Source organism: Nothobranchius furzeri, chromosome 19, assembly GCF_043380555.1.
Source record: "Nothobranchius furzeri strain GRZ-AD chromosome 19, NfurGRZ-RIMD1, whole genome shotgun sequence".
In the NCBI taxonomy this organism is placed as follows: Eukaryota; Metazoa; Chordata; class Actinopteri; order Cyprinodontiformes; family Nothobranchiidae; genus Nothobranchius; species Nothobranchius furzeri.
Genome location: NC_091759.1, coordinates 4,138,680 through 4,166,642, shown reverse-complemented (window position 1 = coordinate 4,166,642; position 27,963 = coordinate 4,138,680). Strand labels below are relative to the sequence as shown.

The window sequence follows — 27,963 nt, the reverse complement described above, 5'->3', positions numbered from 1 at the left end:
TCACAGTCCAAAGGTAAAAAAACAAATAATCACAAAATGAATACATTCAGAAATAATTTATCATGCAACAGCAAAAAGCACCGATTTAGATTCTTTTATTTTAGGTGAAATCTGCAGCCTGATCTGGTAGTAGACTGCTTTAAAACATGCAGAGGAGTCTTTAAAAAAACAAACAGAGAAAAACCACACAGCACAGTGGTCGCAAAATCTTTTTTAAATATGTGAAAAAACAAAAACAAATATCAGATTTGTGAATAAACCACAGCAGATGTCAAAACTAAAGAAAAAAATCTGCTACACAAGAAGGTTTTGGATCTGTCCTCTTCATCCCTCACTTCTGGTTCAGGATGAAGGTGACGCCATAGAGAAGTCATCCTCATCATCAGAGCTTAAGGTGGACGAGCTCAGAGCGATCCGGTGCGTCTGCTGAGCCTTTCGCCTGAAAAGAAAAAAATTCACTTCTCAGAATTTGTCAGATCTGCTGTTTCCAGTCACTTATGAAAGAGCGCCATCTAGTGTTCAACTTTAACCCTGCCACGCACGGAGGACCTACTTTAGCTCGCTCTCGAGCGCTGTGACCTTTGCCCGCAGAGCCTCCTGGAGCTCCTGCTGCTCCTCCAGGTCCCGGAGGACTTTACGGCGGACTCCTTCCAAGCGCTCCACCTCACTTTCACTCTCATCCACCTGCCGCTTCAGGGCTTTAACACGGAGGGTCAGCTGAGACGGGAGAGGGAGAGGAAAGGGGTCAAAGGTGACGACGTGGGGTGCTACAGAGTAGGATTTCTAAGGAAGAGGCTATGACTGATTCAACAGCAGGAAGAGTTTTGGAGACAAGAGGTCAGGGGTCATTCTGTGATGGAGTGAGGTCAGATTTGGGTCAGGAGGGGAGCACATCTCAGTCAGTTTAATGAATGAAAAGCAGGTAAACTTTAAAGCCAAATGATCAATATTAAACCAGTGAAATTGAATTTACCTGATCTTTCTGCTCAACATGTTGGCTTCTCTCCTGGTCCAATGTGACATTTAGCTCCTTCAGTTTCCTCTCCATCCTTCTCTGGGACGCCTGGATGCTGCTCTTCTCTCTGAATCGAGCCATGATGCAAACAAAGGTTTTTTTTATATTTGAGGCACTTACTATTTCACGTGGTTTTTTTGTACAGCACCTGAAATGCAGCTGCGTTCGCATGTTTGCTCTAACGTGCTCTAACTGCAAACAGAGCCCAGAAATTAGTCTGAACACAGAAAGGAACTCCTTTAAATAATACAAGTACACCTTTCTGAAGATTAAATCTTAATTTTTAAAAACATTTAACTGTTTTAAATGCATGTTTGTTCAAGATTTGTTGTCTCTTATTTTTGTCATCTAATTTTTAATCTAAAAATGTAAAAAACAAAAAAGTTTTATTACGTAAGACATTTTGTTCAAATTATAAATAAAACAAAACATGTAATAGAATGAAAAAATAAAATGTCATTAATTCAGTATTTATACATCGTGCTGCATCATGAATTCTTGAGAAGTTTTCCCACCAAGTTTTGCTTTTGGCCTTTTATTTTGAAAATTCCAAGTAAACAAATTTTATCTTAAAGATAAAGAAAAAAAATGTACATGTTAGAGCATTTTGAAAAGTATAGATAAGTCTGTTACCTTTTAGCAATTAAAATAAATGTAAAACATCTAATCTCCACATTTCTGACTTGCATCAATAAACGAGAACGTATTTTGTGAAAAACACAAAAATGGAGTCAGACTGAAATATTAAACTGGGACTTGTTTTTCCCCCCTTTTCTTTTTTTATTCTCACTTCTTTTTTCCTTTTCTCTCTTTTTTAAAAAAATTCTTTTTGTTTCCTTTTTTGTTACTCTTTTTTTTTTTCCTTTTCTCTTTTACTTCCTGGTGCTTGTTAAGTTACCGTTTCCCAAAAGTAGGACTTGGGACCCCTCTGTGGGTTGCCAAACCTTAAGTTATGTCATCAATAATTATTCTTGAATATTTGTTGGCAACCTTCATTTCGCCACTCCAGAGCCAACTGTAGCAGAATTAGTTAATTAAGATAAAAATTTGAAGATGTGATTTTTCATGTTTTCATGCCTTTATCAAACTAATTTCACCAACTAATTCTTGTTTTGGTAAATTTTTCTAAACATTTGAGTTCACATTTGTTTTGTGCGATTTAGAGAAACTCCCGTTACCGCTCCTCGCTGCGCAGCCGCTCCTCCAGCTCCTGAATCTTGTTTTCCAGCAGCGTGATTGCAGCCGACGGTCGAGTCTGTCCCTCCATGTCGGCGACGCGGGACTTTAACTCTTTCACCTGTGAGACGAAGCGCGGCGCGGACATTATTAAACGACCTTACCGGAATCTCGTTTCCCTGTTGCTGGGACGACGTACCTGTCGCTCCAGAGCGCTCTTGTCCATCTCCAGGTCGTGTCTGACCGAGCGCTCCTGCATCAGCTCAGATCGCAGCTGATCCACCTGCAAAAGAAAGAAAAAGGAACGTTTTCAGTAAGTCTTTCAGATCTGCGTGCCTCCATATGATTTGCATTCGTATTCAAATATCCTGATGCTGCACCTGATCTCTGGTTCGGCTTATGCGATCATTCAGTAGCTCCACGCTGCTCCTCTCCTCGTCCACCTCCAACTCCAGAGTTTTAACTTTATCCTGCAAACACAAACAGAATTTTTATCAACTAGAAACTGTTCCAGCCATCTCCCTAGTCGTGACCTTTGACCCGAGAAGCCTCACCTCCAGGGATCTGATCTCGCGGCTGCGGTCGGTGTGTGAGCTCTTTTCTGACTCCAGCTCGCCCTCTAGGTGCTTCAGACGGTTGTTGAGGAGGTCTCTTTCCAGCTGAGCGCTGTCTCTCTCCTCACTGCACGTCAGCAGCTCCTTCTTCAGACGGGAAACCTAAAAATTAGTATAAAAATGAAGATATCTCATCTTTCCAAACAAACTTGTCAGATCTGAAATGCTTGGAGGTTGATGAGAAAGATGATGCAACGTGGTGGCAAGCTGCGTTTATTTTTTATTTATATTTTCTTCTAAGACTAGTAAAGCTCCTCTAAACATGCACTTTGTCGTCGTCTTCCTCCGCTTATCCGGGTCTGGGTCGCGGGGGCAGCATCCCAACTAGGGAGCTCCAGGCCATCCTCACCCCAGCCACCTCCACCTGCTACTCTGGCAGGACCCCAAGGCGTTCCCGGACCAGATTGGAGATGTAACCTCTCCAACGTGTCCTGGGTCGACCCGGGGGCCTCCTGCTGGCAGGACATGCCTGAAACACCTCCCCAGGGAGGCGTCCAGGAGGCAACCTGACCAGATGCCCAAACCACCTCAACTGACTCCTTTCGATCCGGAGGAGCAGCGGTTCTACTCCGAGTCCCTCCCGAATGTCTGAGCTCCTCACCCTATCTCTAAGGCTGAGCCCAGCCACCCTACAGAGGAAACTCATTTCGGCCGCTTGTATCCGCGATCTCGTTCTTTCGGTCATTACCCAAAGCTCATGACCATAGGTGAGGATTGGGACGTAGATCGACCGGTAAATCGAGAGCCTGGCTTTCTGGCTCAGCTCCCTCTTCACCACGACAGATCGGCTCAGCGTCCGCATCACTGCAGACGCCGAACCAATCCGCCTGTCGATCTCCCGATCCCTCCTACCCTCACTCGTGAACAAGACCCCGAGATACTTAAACTCCTCCACTTGAGGTAGGACCTCTCCCCCGACCCGGAGTTGGCAAGCCACCCTTTTCCGGTCGAGGACCATGGTCTCAGATTTGGAGGTGCTGATTCTCATCCCAGCCGCTTCACACTCAGCCGCGAACCTACCCAGCAAGAGCTGAAGGTCAGAGCTGGATGAAACTTTGCGATATTTTAATCCCACCTCCTCCTGCTGGGCCTTCAGGTTATTCTGAGCCCTCTGCAGCTCAGCCAGCCTGTCCTTGTTGTTCCTCTGCGCCTCCAGCAGGTCCTTCCTCGATCGCTCCCTGAAGTCCTCCAGCTGGGTCTGCAGGGTGGCCACCGACTGACGCGAGTCTCCCATCATCACCTCCATCTGAAGAAGAGAGGAGTGAAAGCGCTTCTACATGTGTATACGCAGCATTTGCTTGAGTGGTGGGGGTGCCCTGCCACCCTCTGCTGATTATTTCCTTTCCTTCCGATCCAGAACATCCACATCATATTTCGTGTTGTTTTAATACTAAACAGTGATTCCCACAGATGCAACTATGCCCATTTTTGTGCAGCCTACGGTTACAACAACCGGCGTGCTATTGAAAACGGATCACGTAGCATTACTAGTGACTTTTCTAGCCTAACTGATAGGATTTTATATTTAAATTTATTAATTTTATTTTATTATATTTAGAATGTAATCATCATGTACACCTCGTGTCCGATTTTGTGAAAAAGTTTGATAAAATGGGTTTTTTTAGTTCGGTAAGCATCTTCCTCAGGAGAAATTAATGCACTGGGGGCAAATGGAGACCCATCTAAAATGACTGCCGGCCACTACGACAGCTCCAACAGGCAGCGCCTCTACGTATACATGTCTGTGATCCAAGTCTCTGGGCGATGCCATATTAGACCTCATGTTTTCTTCTACAGGAGCCCGTCAGGGACAAAATTAATTTACTGGTTTGTAACAAGCAATTACAAAACTTTCACGATTCATAAACTTTTTTTTTTTTTTACACATCTACCTCTTCACTCATCGCCAGTGATGAAAGGGAGTCTGATGTGTTGGGTCATTTTGCTGGAGGTCGAATGATCTGAAATGGTGCTCGCTCAAAAATTGTGTTCCCAGGGATTTCTGACCCTAATGGCCGCCCCAGCCTGATTTCACTCTGCCCCCAGCTATATGGATGTTATTTTAACTGCAGTTGCAGCATTGCGCCACTATGGGGGCGCTGTATCAGCAGCGTGCACTGAAAAGCGCTAAAACCGCTGCAGAAAAATATTAAAAATGGCTTTTCTTGCTAGTTGGTACATATCTATGGTTGGTGCTATATGTCCTCTTTCCCCCGGACATGTCTGTCCAGGGCGTCCGGGGGGGGGGGGGGGGGGGGGGGGGGGGGTGTTTCCTACATTGATCAAAATGTCCGGTTTTTCATCCAGGAGCAGGGATCGAGTTATGGGGGGCTAGATATCTTTCAGGGAAAGATCCAGTTTCTGCCTATATTACAGTATTTCTGGACTCTCAGCGTAGCGGGATTCTGTTGAGCGGAGAGGACGCAGAGCGCTGATCGTTGGTGCGTCCGCTGCGTCCGGCGCATGATACATTCTCAAGGTGGCGCAACAAAACATTATTATTAACACATGATCGCTCATATCCATTTATATCCTCTGGTACTCTGTCTTTTAATCGTTCCTGACACGCTCCGCTCATCGTGCGCTGCGGTGATTTCACCTCACCGACGCAGCATCGAAACGCGCACTCCGCTTTCCGGTCAGGAGATCCCTTTGATCTGCTCAAAAGTAACTCGTGAGGTGAAAAAGTAAGAATCCAGGCAGCAGTTTTTCTGGAGAGTTTAGAGGAGATGCAGGAAGATGAGAGACAGACAGGACAGGGAAATAGTCAAATAAAAACAAGAAAACAAAGCTTGAAAGTCAAATGTGGGTAGATTTATCTCCACTACATGTTTTTACCTGAACAAAGCAATAAGTTATGCACATGTAATATTTATACATCTGATACAATTCAGCTCACCTTCTAAACTCAGTCACCAGTGATGGGAATAACGCCGTTTAAAATAACGGCGTTCTTTTTTTGGGTAACGGAATAATCTAATTAATTACTTTTCCCACTGTTGCAACGCAGTTACTGTTACTGGGGACGGAAGGTTGTGCATTACTATGCGCTTGTCGAACGTTGAGCAACAGTGTGAGGCTTTCTGACCGCCACACTTCAGCTGCAGCCAGAGAGAGAGGTGTCGGTAACGCACTTACAAACACGACGATGATTGGCCGGGTGGGCGGAGACCCTCACTGTCTCAGTCGCTGCGTGCTGTAGACACAACAGAGCAGTGATGGGAATAACGCCGTTTAAAATAACCGCGTTACTAAAAAGATATTTTTTTCAGTAACGAGCAAACTAATTAATTACGTCTTCTTTTATCAAAACGTTGTTTCTGTTACTGATAAGGAAATGTGTGCGTTAAGCAGCGCGGTGTGTTGAAGCTGTCATCAGCTGATCAGGAGCTAAAGAGGTAGATGCTTTCATCCAAGAGTATCTTGGCCATGAAGAACGAGGAAGACGTGAGGAATAGACATGGCTGCAGATGCTGCAGGTGTGGCTCTGCAGCCGTGACCTTCTTAGCGTGACAGCGGGACGTCCCGAAGGTCCGCTCACCTGTTCACCGCTCAGACGCCACGATCTTCTACCTTCCTAGATCACCCATCTGTTACCTGTTCCTGATCACGTCTTTAGTCCCGCTCTAACACTGATGCATCAGTCTCAGACGGCATGGAGCTCAGGTGTTATTAGAACTACCTGTGTGTGTTTACCACCCAGCTTCAGCTCTTCTGTGGTTGGGTCTGACCCAAGTTAGTAAATGTAAGTCCTCCATCAGGCTTGTGCCTCTTCTGGTGTCATTTTAAGTGATTTTATTTATTTATTTAACCGTTACTAGATTACCAGCAACAGAAATGCTACTAATAACAGACAATTATGTGAAGCTGGAACAATTAGAATACTGTGCAAAATTACATTTATTTCTGTAATTTAACTAGACCGAGAGACCATTTAAAGGCTCGGGAACCTTTACAGGTGATTCTATTTGCAATTTTAAATTTTAGCTGATTGGGGTCTTGTTAAATATCACACAGTGACCTTTTAATAGTCTAGATAAGTGTAATGTTCCTGTTAGTAGTTCCTCCTGTTAAGTGCTTATTTATTTAAATTATTCAGGTTTATAAAAACATTTTGACATACATTTTATTATGTTCCAGTCATTAGTCATTTATATTTCACTATTGTAGTCATTTATAGTAAATTAAGTAAGTTCAATTAACCAATTTTTCTTGCATTTTTTAATGAAAAAAGTAACTAAGTAGTTATTTTTCTTGATAATTAGTTAACTTTATAATCTCGTAACTCAGTTAGTAACTGAGTTACTTTCTTGACAAAGTAATTAGTAACTATAACTGATTACTTTTTAAAAGTAACTTTCCCAACACTGTCAGTCACACACCCAGGGCCGTTTCAAGGCCTTTGGGGGGCCAGAAGCCTGTGTAATTCCTACCCTGTCCAGGAGTAGTTATACAGTGTTTGTAAACGCTCCTCACACATCACTGACATGTTCTAATATTATCATATGGAAAACTAAATTATCAGACATGCTGTCTCATCTGCTGCTTTTCTAAACTTGCAACAAGTAACAAAACCATTTGAAAGTCACTATTGGTGGATTCTCTGAAAGTTTCCATGGAGTCTGACAAACCATCTTTTTCATTGATCCTAAAGTCTAATCTCACAGCTGAAACAAGCATCTATAATAATCTGTGCACAGGAAGCTTACCGATGCCGTAGTAAAACAAAAGGTATAATGATTTCTTATTAATATAATGTTGTTGCAGCACTAATGCAGCAGAAAAATGAAAATTTGCAAAAAATATGGAAATTATTTACACATGAATTGTTTGAGAGCCATTTTATTGGCAGAATCTGATATTACACCAGGAAAGAAATGGTCCCAACGTGGTCTGTGTGGCGTTGCCATAGTGTGACGTCATAGGACCGATCCTGTCCTCTTTATTTGGAAATGGAAATATGGTCACCCTAGGGTTGTTTGTCAGTTGCAATTCCACTTTCAAGCGAGAAAATGTAAACTAAACCTTCAAAAGCTCTATTACCTCCTTGTTCAGCTTCTCCAATGCTCGGTCCAGCAGCCGTTTCTGCTCCTCCAGGTCGCCTTTGCCCCTCCTCAGTGCCTCTCTCTCCAGGTCCCTCTCCTCCAGGCGCCGGGTCAGCTCGTCCTTCTCCTTTCCCAGCCGGGTGGCACCCCTCTTGGCCTCCTCGAGCTGAGCCTTCAGGAAACGGTTGTCATCTTCCAGAGCTTCCAGCTCCTCTTCGGCATTGGAGCTCCGCGGCAGACTGGACTGAAGCCTTGTCTGGAAAACAGGGACGCATCAATCATGACAATGTGATACTTTATCTCTGGTTTTTGGAGCAGCAGATCATAAAAATCTTTCATTTCAGTCACACCAAACTAAATTCTGTTTGATAATGTTCTTAACAAGCTGGCTACTTTACCCGAGAATCCTTCCCCCATTCTGTGACTGTAGCTGGTAAAAAAAAAAAGCATCTCATGCAAATTCAGCTCAAAGGGATTATTTTCTGAGCTTTTATGTGTATGTTTTGATTTTCTTGATGCCTCTTGGTAGAAAATAGAGCCTGTGTGGGAGGATCTCTTTTGTTTTGAGAGGTGTTTGTGTTAGCATGATTTAGCATCTGTTTCTGGTACGGTACCATGCGGGTCAGCCTCTCTCGAAGGCGAGGGTTTTCTTCCTGCAGGCTGGTAGCATGGTCCACTTCGGTCCTTCCTGCAGACCCAGCTGATGACTGAAGAAGATCAAGAAGATGCATTTATTTATTTATGTTGCCTGGCATGCACAGGCACCGATTTTGTCTTTATTCTGTGCATTATTACCTTTTCCAGCTCGGCCTTGTCTTTCTGAAATTGCTCCTTCAGCCTGCTGATGTCCAACCGAAGCTCCGCCTCCTTCTCATCACTCGCCCTCCTCAGGGCTTCGAGTGCCTCATTCTTCTCGTCTATCTCGCCTTTTAGCTTGTCCAGATCGGCGCGAGCCTGCTTCAGGTCGTCATGACAACGACGAAGCTCCTTGGAAGAAGTAATCAGAGACGAATAACGTGTGATTGAGTGGAATCCGTGAAGGTGCATAACAATGCAGTAAAACTGAACAGACGAATGAAAGGATGCAAATTCTGTGGCTGGCTAGTAGAAGCTCACTTACACTTTAAAACTATGATGATCCCTTACATTTCACCCACACACTGAGAATAATTACCTCCTTTAAAGAAAGGTTATCGGCAGACGCAGACTTTTCTTTCTTCAAAGAAAGCAAAGAACTTCGAGCATCCTTCAGGGAGTCTTCAGCCTTTTCCTTCTCCAAAACAGATTTTTTCAGTCTGCAGAACAAAAACCATCTTAATTAGGACACAGCAATAAAATGTTACATGTTGAAACTCCCAAGGCCTCCAAGACACACACATCCAAGTGTGTGTAGTGCATAAATCAATTAGCCACATCATTAAAACCACTGAATATGAATTTTATATCGGTGAGTGATCCCACGTGGGTTCTGTGGGACTTTTGGAGGCAAATTTACCTCAAACAGGTGTTGATTGGTGCTGACATTCCTGACATTCACTTCTTTATGTTTTGCTTCCAAACAGCCAGACTTTCCTGTAATCTTTTACAGAGGACCTTGTTCTATTGCTCTTCTTTCTTTCTGAAGATATTTTAAAGTTTTAATTTAGACTTTGGTTACTTATTCACACACTTTTGATTCAGATCTGGATCGTGTTTTTGAACGAATGTTTGCTTGTTTGCCACTGAACTCTGTTCTGTGAGTTGTTGAGCAAAACTATGCTAAACTCATTATTTTTATCAATAAAAACACCAAAGAACACAAAAATTTGTAGGTTTGCACCAACACAGTGGTGCCCCCAAGGGGTAGTTTCAAGGGGGCCATAGCCTGTATGGAAAATCGTTGGTCCCCTTACAGAAGATCACCCCCACTCTCTTTTATAAACAGGCCCCCACAATGCGGCTCAAAAATTGAAGCAATCCCGGAAGTACCAAAAATTGCAGTTCCACCCACATCCGCTGGGGGCTGGTGTCAGAAGAGAGCAAATCCTCATTGACTCCCATGTTAAAAATACCAATTTCACGGCAGAAATAAACATGTTTACAGCCTGGTACCAGAACATGTTTTTGGTTTAAATGATCTAGTTTACACTCATGACAACTCTGAGGGGGGGTGAATTTTTTTCTCACTCTTCTGTTTAAGTGTATTAAAAGCCTAAAATTCTGTATAATTACTGAGCATCAGACCCACGTGACCACAGAGCTAGCTCCGGGGAAAGGCCTCAGTAGAGCCTTGGTCTGGCTTGGAAACTGTTCCAGGAATTTGAGTCTCTGTGTTTCTCGTCTCGTCTTCCTCCGCTTATCCGGGTCCGGGTCGCGGGGGCAGCATCCCAACTAGGGAGCTCCAGGCCGTCCTCTCCCCGGCCTTGTCCACCAGCTCCTCCGGCAGGACCCCAAGGCGTTCCTGGACCAGATTGGAGATGTAACCTCTCCAACATGTCCTGGGTCGACCCGGGGGCCTTCTGCCGGCAGGACATGCCCGAAACACCTCCCCGGGGAGGCGTCCAGGAGGCATCCTGACCAGATGTCCAAACCACCTCAACTGGCTCCTTTCGATCCGGAGGAGCAGCGGTTCTACTCCGAGTCCCTCCCGAATGTCCGAGCTCCTCACCCTATCTCTAAGGCTGAGCCCGGCCACCCTACGGAGGAAACTCATTTCGGCCGCTTGTATCCGCGATCTCGTTCTTTCGGTCATTACCCAAAGCTCATGACCATAGGTGAGGATTGGGACGTAGATCGACCGGTAAATCGAGAGCCTGGCTTTCTGGCTCAGCTCCCTCTTCCCCACGACAGATCGGCTCAGCGTCCGCATCACTGCAGACGCCGAACCAATCCGCCTGTCGATCTCCCGATCCCTCCTACCCTCACTCGTGAACAAGACCCCGAGATACTTAAACTCCTCCACTTGAGGTAGGACCTCTCCCCCGACCCGGAGGTGGCAAGCCACCCTTTTCCGGTCTTTCCTTGAACCGTCACCTTATTGTGGTGGAGGAGTTTGAGTGCCCTAATGATCCTAGGAGCTATGTTGTCTGGGGCACTTAGTGCCCCTGGTAGGGTCACCCATGACAAATTGGTCTTAGGTGAAGGGTGAGACAAAGAATGGTTCGAAGGATCTTTCATGGCGGTTAAAACGAAGAGTCGGAGTACCCGGCCCGGAGGGTTACCGTGGTCCCACCCTGGAGCCAGGCCTGGGGTTGGGGCCCGTGAGCGAGCGCCTGGTGGCCGGGCTTTCGCCCATGGGGCCCGGCCGGGCCCAGCCCGAACCGGATACATGGGCTCGTCCAACTGTGGACCCACCACCCGCAGGAGGAACATGAAGGGTCCGGTGCAATGTGAATCGGGTGGCAGACCAAGGCGGGAGCCCTGGCGGTCCAATCCCCGGACAAGAAAACTAGTTTTTGGGTCTCTGTGTTTGTGTATTCTTTTTTGGATGTTTTTTGTGCAATTGTTGGACAAAATGACTTGCTGTGGCATTAATTGCACTAATAGTGTCCAAGGAGTCTCCACTTCATTTTTTTCGGTAAGTAAAATTATATTTATGTATTTTAGGTCACTGCCGAGCTGAGCTTAGATTTTAACATGTACTGTTTAACCATGAAATTTAAATGTAATAGGGTAAAACCCAGTGCATTTAACATAATGCTGCACTTTAGAAAATGGGTTGAAATATAACATGTTGGTGGAGCTGGGTTCCAACTATCGGCTTGTGGAGCTCTCGGGAGACCGATGTTTTCCACCCATTCTCCCCTCCCCGCAGCTCGGCGTATCTCTGTCTGATCGCGGCTTCTGTTTCATGCGCCGGGCTGTCGGCTTGTGGAGCTCTGGGATGGAAACCTTTCCACCCGGTTCTCCCCAGCGGCAGCTCTGCGCATCTTAGATCGCAGCGGCGCTTGTCTGCTGTGCGGCTGCCGGCTTGTGGAGGTCTCGGAGACCTCTGTGTTCTACCCGGTTTTACCCAGCGGTCAGCCCAGCGTATCTCTGACTCAGAAGCTCTGGTGTTGTGCACAGTTAACTCCGGTTGTAGCTAGGTTGCTACCTTCGTTAGCTTAGCTCCCACCTCCGCGTTAGCTTGTAGCTAGTTCGACCGGGTGTCGTCAGTTGATCCCAGCCTTACAGCCCCACCCTCAGCTCCACCTCTCTTCCCTTTTGTGGAATTGTCTGGACTTGACGGAACCTGTGACACGGTCAAAATGGCGGTGGTGGCCACCTCCCATTTTTCTTCAAAAACGTGTTATTGGAGCCTATGGAAACCCATTGTCCAATATTTATGTCGATGTTTATAAATCACATTAATGGTTACAAAATTTTTTAATTTTAATAACAATTTAACAAACGCAACAAGGTGAATTTTGAGCTACTTGCTGAAAACATGTAGGACGATGCATCTTACAGCCGTTTGGGTTCTTTGCTAGATTTCTTCCCCCCTTCGAAAGTTTTTCAAGATTTAAATGTTTTATTTTTTTTACCTGTTTATTCACAGTCTTCATTTTTTAGGTAATTAGCTGTCATGATCTGGCACAAGGACTGCAGGAAGTGAGTGGAAAAGTAGTCAAAAGTCATTAAAAATTTAGAAAGCATGACAAACTATCAAAATAGACTATTTTCAATTCTTTAATTTCTGCAGGAGAACCCTTTCTGGGCAAGTCTGCATCGTGTTTTCACTTAAGACTCAGGTGCTTGTGCCAAAGTGCATTAAGACTTTCAACACCCCTCATAAACAAAAACAGTCTGCAATACCTGATTGCAGCTCATAACATCACAGAAACACTTCAGCTTGCTCCTTATTAACAACCAACTTCACAAAATCACTTTGAGGGTCACAAATGGTCCACCTGGGTTATCCTAGGCAGATAGAAAAGGAAATGGAGGAGTGGTTTTTTTGTTGTGACTATTTGGAATAAAATCAGTCGTCCGACCAAACAGAACGACAAACCAGGGATTGAAACTAAACTTCTAACCGACAGACATGATCACAATTGTTTTTAAATCATTGAGTATTTAATTTTTAATCAGTGGAGATGAGAAAAATTGGCATGATTGGGTTTTATAACTAGAAGATCTAATAATCAGATCAGATCTTTAATCTACTCTAACAGGAGCCTCGGGATCAGATCAGAATCAGGCTACTCAAACCGAAAAAGAACAGGACGGATTTATTCATTGATTTGTTTTTCCTTTCTCACGTTCGGTTGCTGGAATGTTTTCCTCTCCTGCCAAAAACAAAATAAAGCGTTCAAGCATTAAAAAAAGCTCCCGATCGCGAAGAGCGCCTTCAATTAGCAGTCGGAGATCAGAAACGGTTAATTTAAAGATTTACGGTTACGAACTCCAGCTTGGCGTTCTGCAGCTCTCGCGCCGTCGTCTCCAGCTCCGCCCTCCACTGCTCCCCCTGATCTCTGCTGCTCTCCAGCTCTTCCTCCAGCGTCAACAAGGAGGCATTCACCTTCTCACGCTCCTCTTCAATCAGCTCCTGGGACTGATCACAAATAAAAGGAAAAAATAAATAAATCACATTAAATTCACCGAAGGCAACGAGTTTACCACTTTAATTCAATCGTCTTCCTCGTTATTTTGACATGCAAAGATTTTGGAGTCAGTCATGTTTTCTTTGAGCTTTTTTACGCCCTATAACACCAAATCAACTAAATCTCTCATTATAGAAATCCCACTAATTTTATCCAACGTCTGCTAAATGAATCTCCTCGTCAAAGGCAACCTTTTGAAGACTTCATGTTTTTTTGAAAAGTATCCCTTTTAGTTCTCAGGCTTCTGCACACGTCCAAAACCCGTTTCTCTAACATGATCTATTCCTGTATCCACTCCTCAAAAGTCCTCAGTGATCCAAAAATATCCCACCAGCAGAAAGTTTTATAGAAGAAACTCAACTAGGAAAGTTTCCCATAGCGATCAGAGCTGAAAGTTTTCTCTTCTAGAACTTCTCTGACCTGCAGAGACCCATAAGCTCACAGTCTGACTTCTGATTGGATTCATGAAACGAACGACGAGACAAGGCCCGAATGCGCGACAAGCAGATGAAACATCCAAGTCTGCTTTAATTCCACCTTAACAAGTCATGCAGGCCCACAAATGTGCCTGACAGGTGAAAATGGGTCCTCCCAATGCACAAAGAGAAGATCTGAAACGGTTTAGACACAACACAACATTAACTCATTCACTGCCATTGACGACTAAAGTCGTCATTTGCATTTTTTTACTGTTTGAGCATCAGAACGAGCCCCCGCGCTGAGAGAACAAACATCTCAGCCCTGAAGCTGATCTTCATCCGCATACGTCACAGATCACATGATCAGGAAGCAGACCATCCATGTATTAGGAGATCGTTTTGGGCCGTTCCTGTAAAAAAAGTGAGGCACGATCCGGAAAAGCGTCTGCCGATCACAATTCAACAACGGATTATGAAAGGACGGATAACGCTCGAAACACACGGCTTCTTCCTGATGTAAGAGGTAAGTCTCCTCTTTGTTTTGGTTGTTTTGGCATCGACATAATCCTACAGTGCAATGTTCTGTGACTCTTAAAGAAACAGTAAAAATGGTGAGAAACGCTGGCAGTGAAGGCCGTTAGCGATCAGGAAACGGCTGGCAGTGAATGAGTTAACATGCACCGATGTAACAAATAACTCCCATCAAAAATCCCTCTAGAGACCAGAATTTGTAAAATATTCATTGCGACTGCCGCGCTGCAGCTTCTTCCAGAGACATTTTACTGTTTTAACTCAAACTAGACAGAATTTCTGTCCACTAGGGATGTGTACTGGTGAAATTCTGGCGATGCTATATGTATCACGATACAGGGGAAAAGATACGATGTATCATGATATATTGCGATACATTCAGCCAGATTATATTAGTGAGTTTTTTTAGACTCAATTTATTGTAGGAAAATTCAATAAACAGTCCAAACCGATACGCAACATGTTTGCATTGCAGTGGTGGAACCAAAACCTATTGCAAACTGCTGCTGACTAGTGGTCGGCATCTGAATTGCACCAAAAGAAAAGAAAATACACAAATGTCTGCATGTAAACTCTTTCAAAAATTAGATACACGGCTTTTGAATATCGATATAATACAACATAAAAAAATATAGCAATATGTTGCCATATAGATATTTTCTTACATCCCTACTGTCCACGTTATAAAAACGAGCACAAAGTTAAGGTTTAAAGTGTTTGCTGACGACACCCTGTTTTCTCCAACCTGTCTGCTTGTTTCTAGTCCTCCGTGGTCCCTCGCTTTTCTCTACAACAGAAAAAAAACTATTATGCCAAATGTCTTTTATAATCCTATGTATAAAAGCTCTACCTCTGTATCAGGGTTAGCGCTTTCCTTAAAGGTACATTAAGTAACTTTATCATATTTTTGAATAATTTTCTTGAGCCATAGGTGCTAAAATGAACGAACACCTACTGGGCTCAACCTTACAAGCTATCAAAAACAAGGTTTGTTTCTTGGATGACTTCCACCTGTGTGAACTGTTCCATGGATTTTCTCAGGCTCTCCATATCCACGCCGTACTGCTCCCTCAGAGCCTCCATCTCTCGGTCATGACATTCCACCTCCTCCTTCAGCGCTCCCTTCAGCGCCGTTAGCTCCCGCTCTCGCTGGTGAAGCACCTCGTCTTGGCGCCGGAGCAGCGTGGTGGTCTCAGCAAGCTGGGCCTGCAGGTTCACCACATCCTGCACAGAAAAAGCCAACAGCTATAAACGTGTGGCTGGATGAATGAGGGTTTATCTGGGAGTCATTTTACATTGTGCATACCGTCTGAAAGGAGTCTGACTGGGGTAAATTGTCTGAAACCCTCCTCAACTCCTCCTGAAGTTGAGCCAGCTGGTCTTCTTGAAGGTGCAGACGGGATTCAGCCAGTTCTTTGTCAATGCGCTCTGCAGAAAGTCTACAGAAAGCATAAACATGGTTCTGTGCGTTTCCACAGATAAGTGTGATGTGGGAGTAATCAAGCACATGACAAAACACAAAGATTTAACCTCCAAGGGCCCTGTGTCCACATATGTGGACATTCTTTCCTTGCACTAAAAAAAATCTTCACCTTAGACCTTTTTGTTATTATTAATAGACACATAATATTAACTTAAAGTTGAACATTTTTAGTTTTCTCTTTTTTAAATAGGAAATTTCACTAATTTTTAATTTTATTTTAATATTTCTAATTAGGTTTCCATTAATGAGAGTAGACTAGTCCGTGACAGTTAAATAGATTTTTTCTTTTAAATCACATCAAATACAGGTTCAGGTCTCAGGAGGTTAAAGGTTTTATTCAGCCGGCCAATCAATCCATAGTAGGTGTGTTGTTTCAGCTTTGCACCAAGCGGACCACCAAAGAGCAGGTGTGACAAAAAAATCAATCGGCTGAGCACGGAAAACACACAGATTACCCAGATGTCAACACAATTACCCGACCAGGGTTAGACCGGACCGACCCAGACGTGAACGCGCCATCAAATCTTTGGCTAGAAGACTTTTGAAATGTCTAAAATTGGTTTTTGACTTGATATTTCGTAGGTTACATTTAATTTAGCCACCGTTGCCTTGCCCACATCTTTATTCCCAACATTCTGTAGTCATGCTGAACAAAATTAAACAAAACAGAATTTGAAACCCTAATATTTTCCCTCCGCTGCATTCATTTCGATGTGATAAACACTTTCCCCAGAACTGTAGATGCAGCAAACTTTTCCTTACTCGTCATTTGCCAGGTCCAGTTCCTTCTTGCAGCGTTCAAGTTGCTTCTGAAGACTCTCCAGATTCTTTTTGACGCTTCCAGCAGATTCTCCTTTCTGTGCAAAACATTCAAAGCACAGAGGAAATTTAGCATGAGAAACAGGGAGAGAGGACCTCAAGGACGGTGAGGCGGAGCAGAGCTGCTGGAACAAAGCACTACTGTCGACCTTGCACATTTAATATTCACTCTGTATTATTTTTAACTTTTGAAATAAAATGATAGAAGAACCTGACTTGAATTCTGCGCCCTACTTTCTGACTGTCAAAAAAATATATACTTTGAGAATGAGCCCAGCCAGTGTGCTCAGAAATAGTCAAAAGACAATAGGGGGGAAGATTCCACCTACATGTACGACTCTTCTGACAGGCTGCAGGGGAGCAGAGCCTGAGAAGCTGCTTGTTCTTTGCCCACATCAGGAAAAAACTCCCTCTCAGAAAAAAAGAGGAATAAGCCCATCCTGCCCCTAAAACCCCTCTCATCCTCTTTCACTCATTACAAGAGACAAACACACACAGAAGCAGAAACAGAGACTTTCAGTTGTTTTTGCTTCTCAGAGGACTTTGGATATTTCAAATCTGTGACGCATTACAAAGATTGGTTTCACTTTCTTATGTTTATGTATTTAGCAGACACTTTTGTCCAAAGCGACTTACAAGTGATAATCGGCATATTGCCCTTGAGGCTAACAACAACTTGACATCAGTCATGGAGAATAGGGAACAAGGAGTGGACAGTAGAGAGGGGGGACGGGTGCAGGGAGGGGCGCTAGTTAAGAAGATGCTCTCTGAAGAGCAGGGTCTTCAGGAGTTTCTTGCATCTTTCTTCCTGTCCCTTAAAGGATAGCTTGTAGATAATCCGATTCTGGGACATCTCAGTTTCCCTCTGATAATTAACAGCAGATAACAGCACTTTGTACAATCTGTATCAGCTGCATTCTTGTGTGGGAAATTAAAGACGGACAGTGGTGGTCACTGGTCGCCGATGGATGAAGGCTAATACAGATGACAGCATATAGGTGAAAAGCACTACCATGCTTCTGATATCACCCAATGGCAGAATGAACACACAAAACAGCAGAGAAACCAATATTGAACCCTGCGGAACACCTCAGAGGAAATGGGAGAAGACAGAAGAGAAACCACCCATCCATACACTAACCATTCTGTTTGAGAGATGAGACTGAAACCAAGTTTAATGCAGTATTCGATAGCTAGCCAATGCATTTATTGATAGGGCACATATTACAAAAAATATATATATATATCACCTTTTGCATTCTCTGCTGCCTCTAAACATTCCAAATGTAAAGAACCTCCATCTGTTTTTTGTTAGTGTGTGGTTTTGTGCCTAAAAGAAGCTGCATCAAAAAGTCCCCGTTTGTGATGTCACAAATGGCGAAATTTGTTTAGAACCCCCGCTCACCTTTCCAGGCTTGAGAGGCACATTTTATGAAGACTGCAGGCATCAGTCTAATTGGTTAACAGTGACTAAAACATTTTTAATCACACTAAAATCAATGCGGCCTGAGGGCCATTTGCAGCTCTGAGTGATTTTGTCCAGAGCAAAAAGGACAAGTGGAGCAAAGTGGACAATTTCTTCTTTTCTTTCTCCCCAGTCTGAACTCACCATCAGGCCTACTTCTGCTATCAGAACCTATGGTTAATAATTTTACCATACCTTTAGGTAAAGCACATCTCCATTTGACCAAGCTGGCCCAAAACAGCGTATTTTGACAGAATAAAACTTTTAAAGTATTTTTATTTCTGTGGATGCCTTCTGGTGCTGATCAGTGATGTCACTCACTGACAAAATGATTGTGATATACAGACATCTTAGCAAAGTCCTGAAAAGGACATTTTCTATGGAGACACAACTGAAAGGACAAAGTTTGTTCATTTTCCCCCCGTTACCTTCCCCACTCCAATAAATGTCTTAGATCAGTCATGTAATCTAGTTTCAGAAACATACTTTTAAATTGAAAAAAAATGTCTGGTATATGGTATACATATGGAAATGGGCAGAGCTTCCCTGATGGAAAAAAAAATCAGAAATTAGTATAGATCCTCGAAACCAGACTCTGAGCATCTTTATTTTTATATATATATATTTTACTTTTGTATAGATACTTCAATCAATGGAGTCTAAATTAGCTGAACTTCTGCCTCAAGGAGAAAAAACACAATATCCTGTCTTATTTTGCAGCAAAAACTAAAATGATATCATTGGTTTCGGTTGAACAGGTTGGTCCTTTGTTTACGCTCTGTACAAACAAGCATCGATCAACAGCCTTGGACTCGGATTACCCAACACACCAGTATCTGATTCTCACTGAAACCAGGACACACACAAGCTGCCAGAACCATAACTCTCCCCTCGACGTATTAGATTGTAACACTGTAATGAATCTGTCAGAACATCACAGCGGTCAGGAGACATACTGGAGTGGGATTGAGGGAAGATGTGCAAAAAAAAAAAAAAAAAACATCAAATACACATGAAAGCACTTGCTTGTATATTGATCTGGAAACTGGCCACACATAACCTCAAATGAGCGTTCTCATCACCCACTGTTTTTAAACCAACAAAAGGAATGTTTTGGTATAGGGGCTGAATTGCAAAGGAAGAAGCCTTAATTCTGTGTCTAATGCCATAATCCTTTCGTATTTATTTACTATTGCTTCAAAATGAGCCTGAAATGACTGCCAGGAAGTATATTAAAGCCAACGGAGTGGTTCATGTCATAACAAACAAGGAGGTTTTGTACAACAGGACCCCTCAGAAAATAATCCATCCCCTCCTGCAAGCCAACTCCCAGCTGGTGCAGGGTTCCACTCCAACTCAATTATTGATGGCTCTCAGTGGCTGAGCCCTCATCACACTGAGCTTTCTTTCTGCAGGTGCATCGTTGCCAAGAGACAAGACAAGCAAATAATTCACCAGGAAGACGCAGTCGCAAACAGCATCAGCCACATAACAAGGCGTCATACATAATCAACGGCATGTAATACGAGGGGGTAAGGACACAAAGGAGTGCATTTTGCATGTAGATTTATGCAAGGATACCAATTTTATAGCATAAAAAGACGACCGCGTGTTGTCATGATCGTAGCTCTATTTGTTTCACACAAAAGAGACAAACGTGGCACAGAAAGATAGGAGTTGTCTGCGTGTCCCTAAAGTTCTAATTTTTGGTCGTCCAGAGAAGAAGTCTTGGAGACAAAGTGAATGAAACAGAAACTTCTTATGTTCACAAAACAAGGCTGGCTGCCAATCATCTGTTGGCTTCACTGCTAGCTTCGCTCCGATGACCGACATGCTAAACCCACCCACAAAATAAAGTTAATTTAACAGTTCTGTTTTTTTTTTTTTAAAAACAACCCAAATGTTTTAGAAACAATGGTAAACGTCATGTGTTTTACATGCTAAAGCCTTTCTGAAAGTGTCTACCAGCATAGTTTACTTTAGTTCAATTGTAAAGTGCATGAAATGAATGGTTTTCTCAACAAGCCAATATGTTTAAAAGCAACAGCTCATTTATTGACCCTTTAGGTCAGTGGCAGCGCCAGGGGGCGCTATAGCTACCCCTGGATTAGTCATTGCATCCCCATAGCACCCCCAAGTAATTAAGATTTTTTTTTTTTACAATTTAATTTTAATTGAATGTGTGGATGTGATAATATTTAACATACAAAACAAAAATAATCAGTAAATTATCATATAGATAGTAAAAACTTAAACCAAAACAGGAAACCGCTGCAGCAGTCGAGGGTTTTGCCGCTGGAAATGCCAACACTCACGTTAGCTAACCTTGCAACACTATAGATGGTTTTCTGTGTGGCTGTGTGTGTTTATGATTTCATGGAAAAGTCAGCGATTGTTCATATGTTTATGATGTATATTAATGATGTTGTTGAGGTTTTGTGCACGCATGTGTATCTGCTAGTGTTGAAGGTGTTTTAGAGAATAGGTACGCATGACCACTTCCTTCATAGCACCCTCAATAAAAAGACTAGCTCCTTCATAGCAGCTGCAGAAAAAGATTTCTGGAGCCGCCACTGCTTTAGGTTTTGTTCCAATTGGTGCAAGTGTGTAAGAATCAAACGATCCATGTAAAACCTTGGCACTTGCGTCTCTGTTTCTGGAATGATGCAAACAACAAGTATAGTGATATTCTTTTCTAATCAATAGAGATGATGTATTTGACCAGAGTAGACTGTCCGGATCGTACCTTCGGTCTGTCGGTTGTCTCATAGACAAGGTTGACTTTTCTTTGAAGGGATCCTTCACTCTCCATAGTGCTGATGAGAAAACAGAGAAGATGTATTCAAATGCACGAGACCCAACTATTAGAAACATTACACTTCAACTTTAACCCACCCTTCTTTTAGGATGTTGTAAATAGCCTGCTTGACGTGAGCCTCCTCCCAATTAATGACCTCTGTGCTTTGACTCGGACTCTTGGAAAGAGTTTCATTCAAAGGGAGAACAGGCAAAGTTTAGGACACTGTGAGCAAACAAGTTAATACCTTCAGAGTCACTGTTGGCTGGTACTCACAGGCTTTCTTGCAATGGCTGGAGGGCCATCCTTGGCAACAAACTTCTCAGGTGGCTTAAAGCTTGCCTTAGGGGCATTGACTGCCACCACCTTGGTAGCAGATACGGGACTCTTTCCCAGGCTACTTCCTGGAGCAGATGACATCAATAAACTAGAGGAGGCAGATACTGAAGCAGCATAGGGGTTGAGAATAGGAGATTTAGGAAGTGGATGGGTAACTTCTGGCTCTACATCTTTTCTGGCATCAAGACTCCTGGACCTCCTTCGTTCGTCGAATCTCAGCCGCTGCCTTGCACCAGAGCGGCCTCTGGTTTGTGGAGCACTGCCGTTGTTGAACTTACTGATAAGTTTGTTGATTGGAGCCAATGAGTTAGTGTCAATCGCTTGGACCGGATCACTGTCAATCAGTGGTGGAATTTCTGGGAAGGGTTGAGGAGAAGAATTGGAGCACAGTTTCTTTCTGTTGTACCGACCCAAAGAGTTAGAGAACCCAGAGCCAGTTTGTTTAAACCTTTTAGGTCCCACAGCACTTGATTTTACAGATTTCAGGCCAGCTTCATTATACTCCTCCTCATCAGTCCTATCTTTTTTTTCCTCCAGTTCACTGAGGGGCGCTTTGAATGTGGGTTCCGATTTTGGCCTCTCCACTGCTCGTTCCCGCCCAGCTCCACCTTCCTCCTCTGCCTGTGTTCCTGCTTGACCATCACCTGGAGGTCTTTTGAGAGGGCTCCCAAAAATTTCCCCATCTTCATCTTCTGCTGGTGGTGAAACAGGGGAATGGGGAGTACTCACAACTGGGCTGAAGGGCCTTGTGAATTCTGACGGCTCTTTTTTGAGTTTGGGGACACTGTTGTAGGGCGATGGAGGTCCTGAAGTAGGACTGGGGGTGGGGTTAGTCAGCTGAACTCCATACGAGTCACCTTTCTGTCCATCTTTTAGCACCACATAAGGCTGTCCAGAAATTCCTTGAACCCGTACGGCCACCCCGTATTTGCTGGACGAGGGACTTGCGCCGTTTATCTTTGACTTTTCCACATAGCCTCCACCTGTGTCATGGAGGTCTTTAATGAAGCGAATCTGAACGCCATAATCCACCTGGGGCTTTCGGTCAGTCGAAGGAGTGCTCATATTCTCCACGCTTCCTGTTTCTGTGCGGGACAAAATGAAAACAGAAACCATCAGATGGTGAAGTAAAACAAGTATGGAAAGCCATGGCATCCGTTCCATGAGATCACTATGTAGATGACTTTCTCATCACTTTATTTACCCGTTTTCTGAGAAAATGGCCCCCTTGGTCCCATAACAGTCACTCTGACTTGGCTAAAACATCAAGCCAAGGGTTTGTCTTGATGAACTTGTCATCGTCTCTTGCTGCTCTGCAGGTAAAATTCCTTCTTGATCAGAGTGTTTCGTATTCATTCATGCCAAATATGCCACTGGGGCTAAAGAACTTCTTTTTACAGGCAAAGTGTGTGGGCACAATACAAAACTGTACTTTTGGGATTTCTTTCCATATAGACTGAAAAATACAAAAGTAAAATATAAATATCACAAAGGAGGTTGAAAATTGCTGTATGAATCAGGGGCGGCGTTAGGCCCGGCTACTTGGGCTGAAGCCCCGGATGTTTTATGAAAAGCCCCGGATCTAAATCGCGGAAGTAACATGCAGTACCAAAGTCCAACAGAGAGGGAGCAGCTGGTAGTAGTTTGTATACAGCCTGCCTGAGCCTCCACCACTGAAGAAGAAGCCCTTCAGCAGCCGGCTTCTTCTGCACTCTCTGCCTGAAACGCATGAGTGAAGATGGACATAAGGACGTTTTTTAGACAAAAAGTACAACGACAGAACCCCAGCTTTGATGAGGCTGGTGTTGACTCAGGTTTGTGAGTCTTATTTGAAAATATTTGTTGTGCTGCTGGTTTGCCTAAAGTTAGCTTACTATCAGGTAAAGTTGTTGGAGAAAGAAAGGGAATATTTACTATCATCTCACAGTAAACACTAACAGGAACAATACTCTGCCCTGAAAATGCTTAATATGTAGCTTCAGATTAAAACTTATGTGGTACAAGACATATATGATGTTGACTAGTGCGTGTCACGTGTGTGTGTGCGCGCACGTGTTTGTGTGTTAAGCCCCGGATCTTCTTCAGTCCTAAATCCGCCCCTGTTATGAATGCACATTAAATCTAAATGGTTTTAATGACTTATTGGGAAATTCCAGGCAAATGCAGGGTTGATGGTGCCAACACTTGACTTGTAAGATTATATAAAAGAGGGAATCCAATCGCTTTAAATGTCGGGTCATGAGAAGTACTCTGACAGGAAATGTGCGATGTCTCTGGAGAGGCTTTCTCAAATCTGAGAAAAACAGCCACTAGTGTCATCTCAGCTTGGCTGGGAGATAAATAATTGATGAAAGACACTGAATTATTTTGGGTGGTATTCTTTATTTGGTAAATTTCTTCCAAATTGCATGTCCCCATTTGGGAATGCAGTCTGTTACAGGAAATGCAGAATTTAGGGACATGTAAGTATATTTGATGTTTAAGATCCTTAAAAAAATGAACAAAAAAGATGCTTAACTAATCTGACATAAAAATATCCACAACTTTTTTAGCAGACTGAGTAAATGTGAGCATTTTAAAAAAATCTTTAGCTTGTTGTGATTTGCAAAAACAATGATGCATCAGACACCAAGTGAGTTTACATCTAATGCACAAACATTTAAATCTACTTTGTTCCATCAAGTAAAGACTGAAAATTAAAATCTTGCAGGTAATTTATTTATTTTTGACTTCTGAACTAAAGTAGAAACCAGTTTTTAAGTTTCTGCAGGCATTTTAGTGTTTTATTTGGACTTTGGCTGCTTTTTTGCTCATTTCAGTTCAGTTGATCATATTTTAGAGTACCGTTTTTATTTAAACACTGATTATGACTCATTCAAACATAAAACATACCTTTGAAGCAAAGGCATGTTTAGCTGAATCAACACATAACACAAAAATTTAATTTTAACACAATTCTTTAACCAAAAATCTGCCAAAAAGGCTATTATTTTAGGTAAATTTCTTAAAATTTATGAGAGTCACTTAATAACAAAGTTTAAAAGGTGTAAAATAATATTTTAGGACCAACTATCGGATGTTAGATGAGATATTAGCTGAAAATTTGTCACGCTGGTGATCCATCAGAAGGATCTTGCATCTCGTGGGTCTTGCTGCTGGACTTTCATGGATTTTTCTTTATGGTTTCTTAAAGATTTGACTTTACGAGACATGTTCTTAACATGCAGCATCTGATTTGAGCCTCCATGTTTCATATTTTTAAGCAGGCCCATAGTCCACAAGGGAAAACCAACCCAACTCCATCCGTGTTTAGCTGAAATATGATTTGTATCATTAATTTCTGGTCTTCCAGATAAAATCTAACAGTTTATATGCCAACGTCCATCTTTTCCACTTTGAGATGAAACTGAGAGGGCGATCGCTCCTGTCATTGTCCCGACTCTGTGGAGCATTAAACACCAAGAGCCTCCCCTCTGTTGTCCTGCTGCTCCGAACTTCAGAGCAAAGCCAGCCAGCCGTGGACCGTTTATTCTGGGCTGGAGACACACACACACACACCCTTCACTAACTCATGCACATTACGCAGGAATGTGCTCGCACACACACCTGCAGTGTGTGGATGCTGAGCTAATATGATTGGATGCTCAAGCTGCAGCAATGCTGTTGATGCATTTTCCCTAATTTGCTTGTCAGAGATTAAAAAAATAAAATGTCACCAACGCTTAATGAGAGCTGGTTATGGAATAACAAGCCAGACCTCCAACTGTAATGAGGTTAGATTAGTGGATCAAAGTCTTGTCTTTATACCAAGAAACATTCCCAGGATTCCAGACGTTCCCCATCAGCACTGCGCGTGGTTTGAATTTGTGTGATGCAGACAGATTAGGAAGAAACCGAAAACAGGAGCGTCTACACACGTGGAAAACTGGTACTTAATGAAAGAGGAGGGTTAAATAATATGGAGATTCGAAATGATGCACAAAAGTCAAAAGGCTTCAACATGAAGTGAGTTAATGAGTGGGTGAGTGCTCAGCCGTGAAACTCAGAGATGCAAACACGTTTCTTAGGTAAATACAGATTTCAAACAATGACTCGGTTGTTATTCGGTGACCAGTAGCGGTCCACCCTCACTCGCTTGACTTTCACGTCGTTTCTCAGTCTCTACAAGGACAGGCCGAGTCAACAGAGACAGGAATGTCACCAAACTGGCCAATCAGCTACTACTCTTCGCACTGTTCCCCAACCAACAGGCTCTTCTTCCCCCTTCTTAGCTTAAATGTTCTCAAAAGGTTTTGTTGTAATCACTCCCCCAGCTTTCTCACACATAAATGAGTCACAGTGACTATTAAAGTTGGTAAGAATTTCAAATAGTCAAATTTTATCAACATTTAATAATAAACTATTCATGTTTTATCATATTTATATTACCAAATTATATTTTTGCATTTTTCCTTGGTAAAATTACTTGGATAATCATCTGTGATTAACAGCATCTTTCAACATTTTTAAGCCTTTGTTAGTTATAATGTTAGAAATTGTATTAATGGAAGCAATTTAGGTGAATTTCCTCAATAAATTAAAACAAAACGAGCTGCGAGTAAATTACTGATGGCTGAGACGAATATATAGCAAAAACCAAAGAGAACATCAAATTTTATGGTGATATTACAAACTGATAAAAAATGATTAAATAACACACACACACACTTATGTATGTGTGTGTGTGTGTGTGTGTGTGTGTATATATATATATATATATATATATATATATATATATATATATATATATATATATATATATATATATAGGCATTTTGCCTAGAATATGCCAATAAGTCATTAAAACCATTTAGATTTAATGTGCGTTTTGTTTTCATACAGCAGTTTTCAACCTCCTTTGTGATATTTATTGCTTGTTGATTATCAAAGCATAACAGAGCTGCCCAGAGGATATAAAAATGAGGAAGAAGTGTCAAGATTAAAGTTAAAATGCTAAAAAAACTCTAAATCTTATTAAAAAAGTAAGCAATTTTGGAAGAATAAATTTCAAAGTGCTCCTACTAGTTTATAAATCATTCAATGGCATGGGACCAAAATACAGGTCAGATTTCATTCCTGTAGGGCTCGGAGATCCTTAGGTCACAATCAGCTGGTAGAACTTCAGGTCAGAACCAAACAGGGTGAAGATGCTTTTAGCCATTATGCCGCTCACATATAGAATCAGCTCCCCCAGGACCTCAGATCTGCCCTAACTAGTGTTGCTTAAATCAAAACTTAAAACCCTAATGTCCTCATCAGCCTTTGAATGAATTGTTTCTTATGCTGCATCGTCTCCACCGTAATCTGTGATGCAATTGCTCAACTTTAATTCTGTCTTTTCCTTTTAACTCTAAATTATAACTTTATCTGTGTATATTTTTAATTTGTGTCCTCGTGTTTGTTGTTGTGCCATTTAATGCTAATTGTAAAGCACAATGAATTGTCCCTGTGTTTGAAATGTGCTGCCTCCTGCCCAATTACCCCTGAACCCAACTGTACTTGTTCTATTCTCATTATGATCATAACTGATAATAATAGCTGTGTTTTATTTGACGTAAATGTAAAATTAGGCATTTTGTTTAAAAAAAGGGGCAGAATTTCAGCTACTTCTGTAGAAACAGTGAAATAACTTATTTTAGTCCTTCACAGTAAAAGTCTCAATCATCCACATGTACCTCAATACACCTCAAAGCTTATAAAAAAAAGTCATCATCATCATTATTTTCAATATTATGGCAGCAGCACCGACTATATTCATAGGGGTGGCCATTGCCCCCATTTGCCCCCTCGTGGGTGGCGCCACTGGCAACAGCATGATAATTATTTCCTTCCTTTAACACAAAAATTGATCCAAAAAACTTGAAAATGAACTTGGAGTACATAAATTTGAGGTCAGGTCTATTTCTGGAGCAATTATTTTTAAATGTAAGACAAAAGTAACCAGGCAGCGAGTAGAAAAAGCAGTTCTGACATGGATATGGGGCTTATCTAACCATGTGTGCTACACATGCTGAACGTGTTAAGTAAACAGATTAAAAACAAATAACCTGAAGGCGCATCTAAACTCCAAAAGCACCTGCCCGTCCTAATAACGTCACACCCACCTATCCGGTCAGTCAGTATCGGTGCGCGTCGAAACCACAGCTTGTTTACAGGCTGTCGGCGACCCGAGCGACGCACCTGCCTCCAGCCGCATCCTATTAGAAGCGTTTACCTGCTAGAATAACCCCCCGGCATATCCTCTTTGCGCAGCGCAGACAGATCCGATTAGGCGCGCACACAGACATGAATGCACCAAAAACATTTAAAAACACACAATAAAAGCTTATTTTCTCCGTTCATTCTTTTTTTTAAAGCTACAGGTGATTAAAAACAAACGCGGAGACGAGCCGGGCGCACTGCACCGGTTTCCCACTCACTTTACTGGCAAACTAAAACAGGGAGCCGCTGTTTATAGGACATTTTTTACCGCACCTGCGAAGATGAGCCAAATTTTGACTTGCTCCTCGCTCAGATGTTCGGGAGGTTTCGGTTCCGTGTGGCTGCAGAAACTCCAGACATCGCTGAGAAGGTATTATTCAATGAGCTGAACGTGGAGAACGGGGAAATGCTCCCCTCGCTGCCAGTGGAACCTGTTGCCAACACGTCGGACAGCCGAAG

The 27,963-nt window shown here is 42.7% G+C and overlaps 1 protein-coding gene across 2 annotated transcripts; it reads right to left on the bottom strand.

The window, feature by feature from the left end:
* Positions 1 to 79: 79 nt before the first annotated feature.
* cgnb (cingulin b) lies at positions 80 to 27,963 on the bottom strand. Of its 2 annotated transcripts, none has more exons than XM_015973686.3 (20): positions 27,778 to 27,963; positions 21,202 to 22,349; positions 21,024 to 21,103; positions 20,875 to 20,944; positions 16,607 to 16,701; positions 15,668 to 15,800; positions 15,373 to 15,585; positions 13,214 to 13,362; positions 9,025 to 9,145; positions 8,646 to 8,837; positions 8,465 to 8,557; positions 7,849 to 8,106; positions 3,881 to 4,051; positions 2,746 to 2,907; positions 2,572 to 2,661; positions 2,391 to 2,474; positions 2,194 to 2,312; positions 974 to 1,082; positions 554 to 717; positions 80 to 439 (listed from the first exon to the last, which is right to left on the bottom strand). In XM_015973686.3, the coding sequence occupies exons 2-20, from the start codon at positions 22,327 to 22,329 to the stop codon at positions 343 to 345; spliced, it is 3,528 nt and encodes a 1,175-aa protein (XP_015829172.3). In that variant the 5' UTR covers positions 22,330 to 22,349; positions 27,778 to 27,963; the 3' UTR covers positions 80 to 342. The 2 variants fall into 2 exon arrangements, with proteins under 2 accessions (XP_015829172.3, XP_054601128.2); XM_054745153.2 differs by lacking the exon at positions 27,778 to 27,963 and adding an exon at positions 27,408 to 27,518.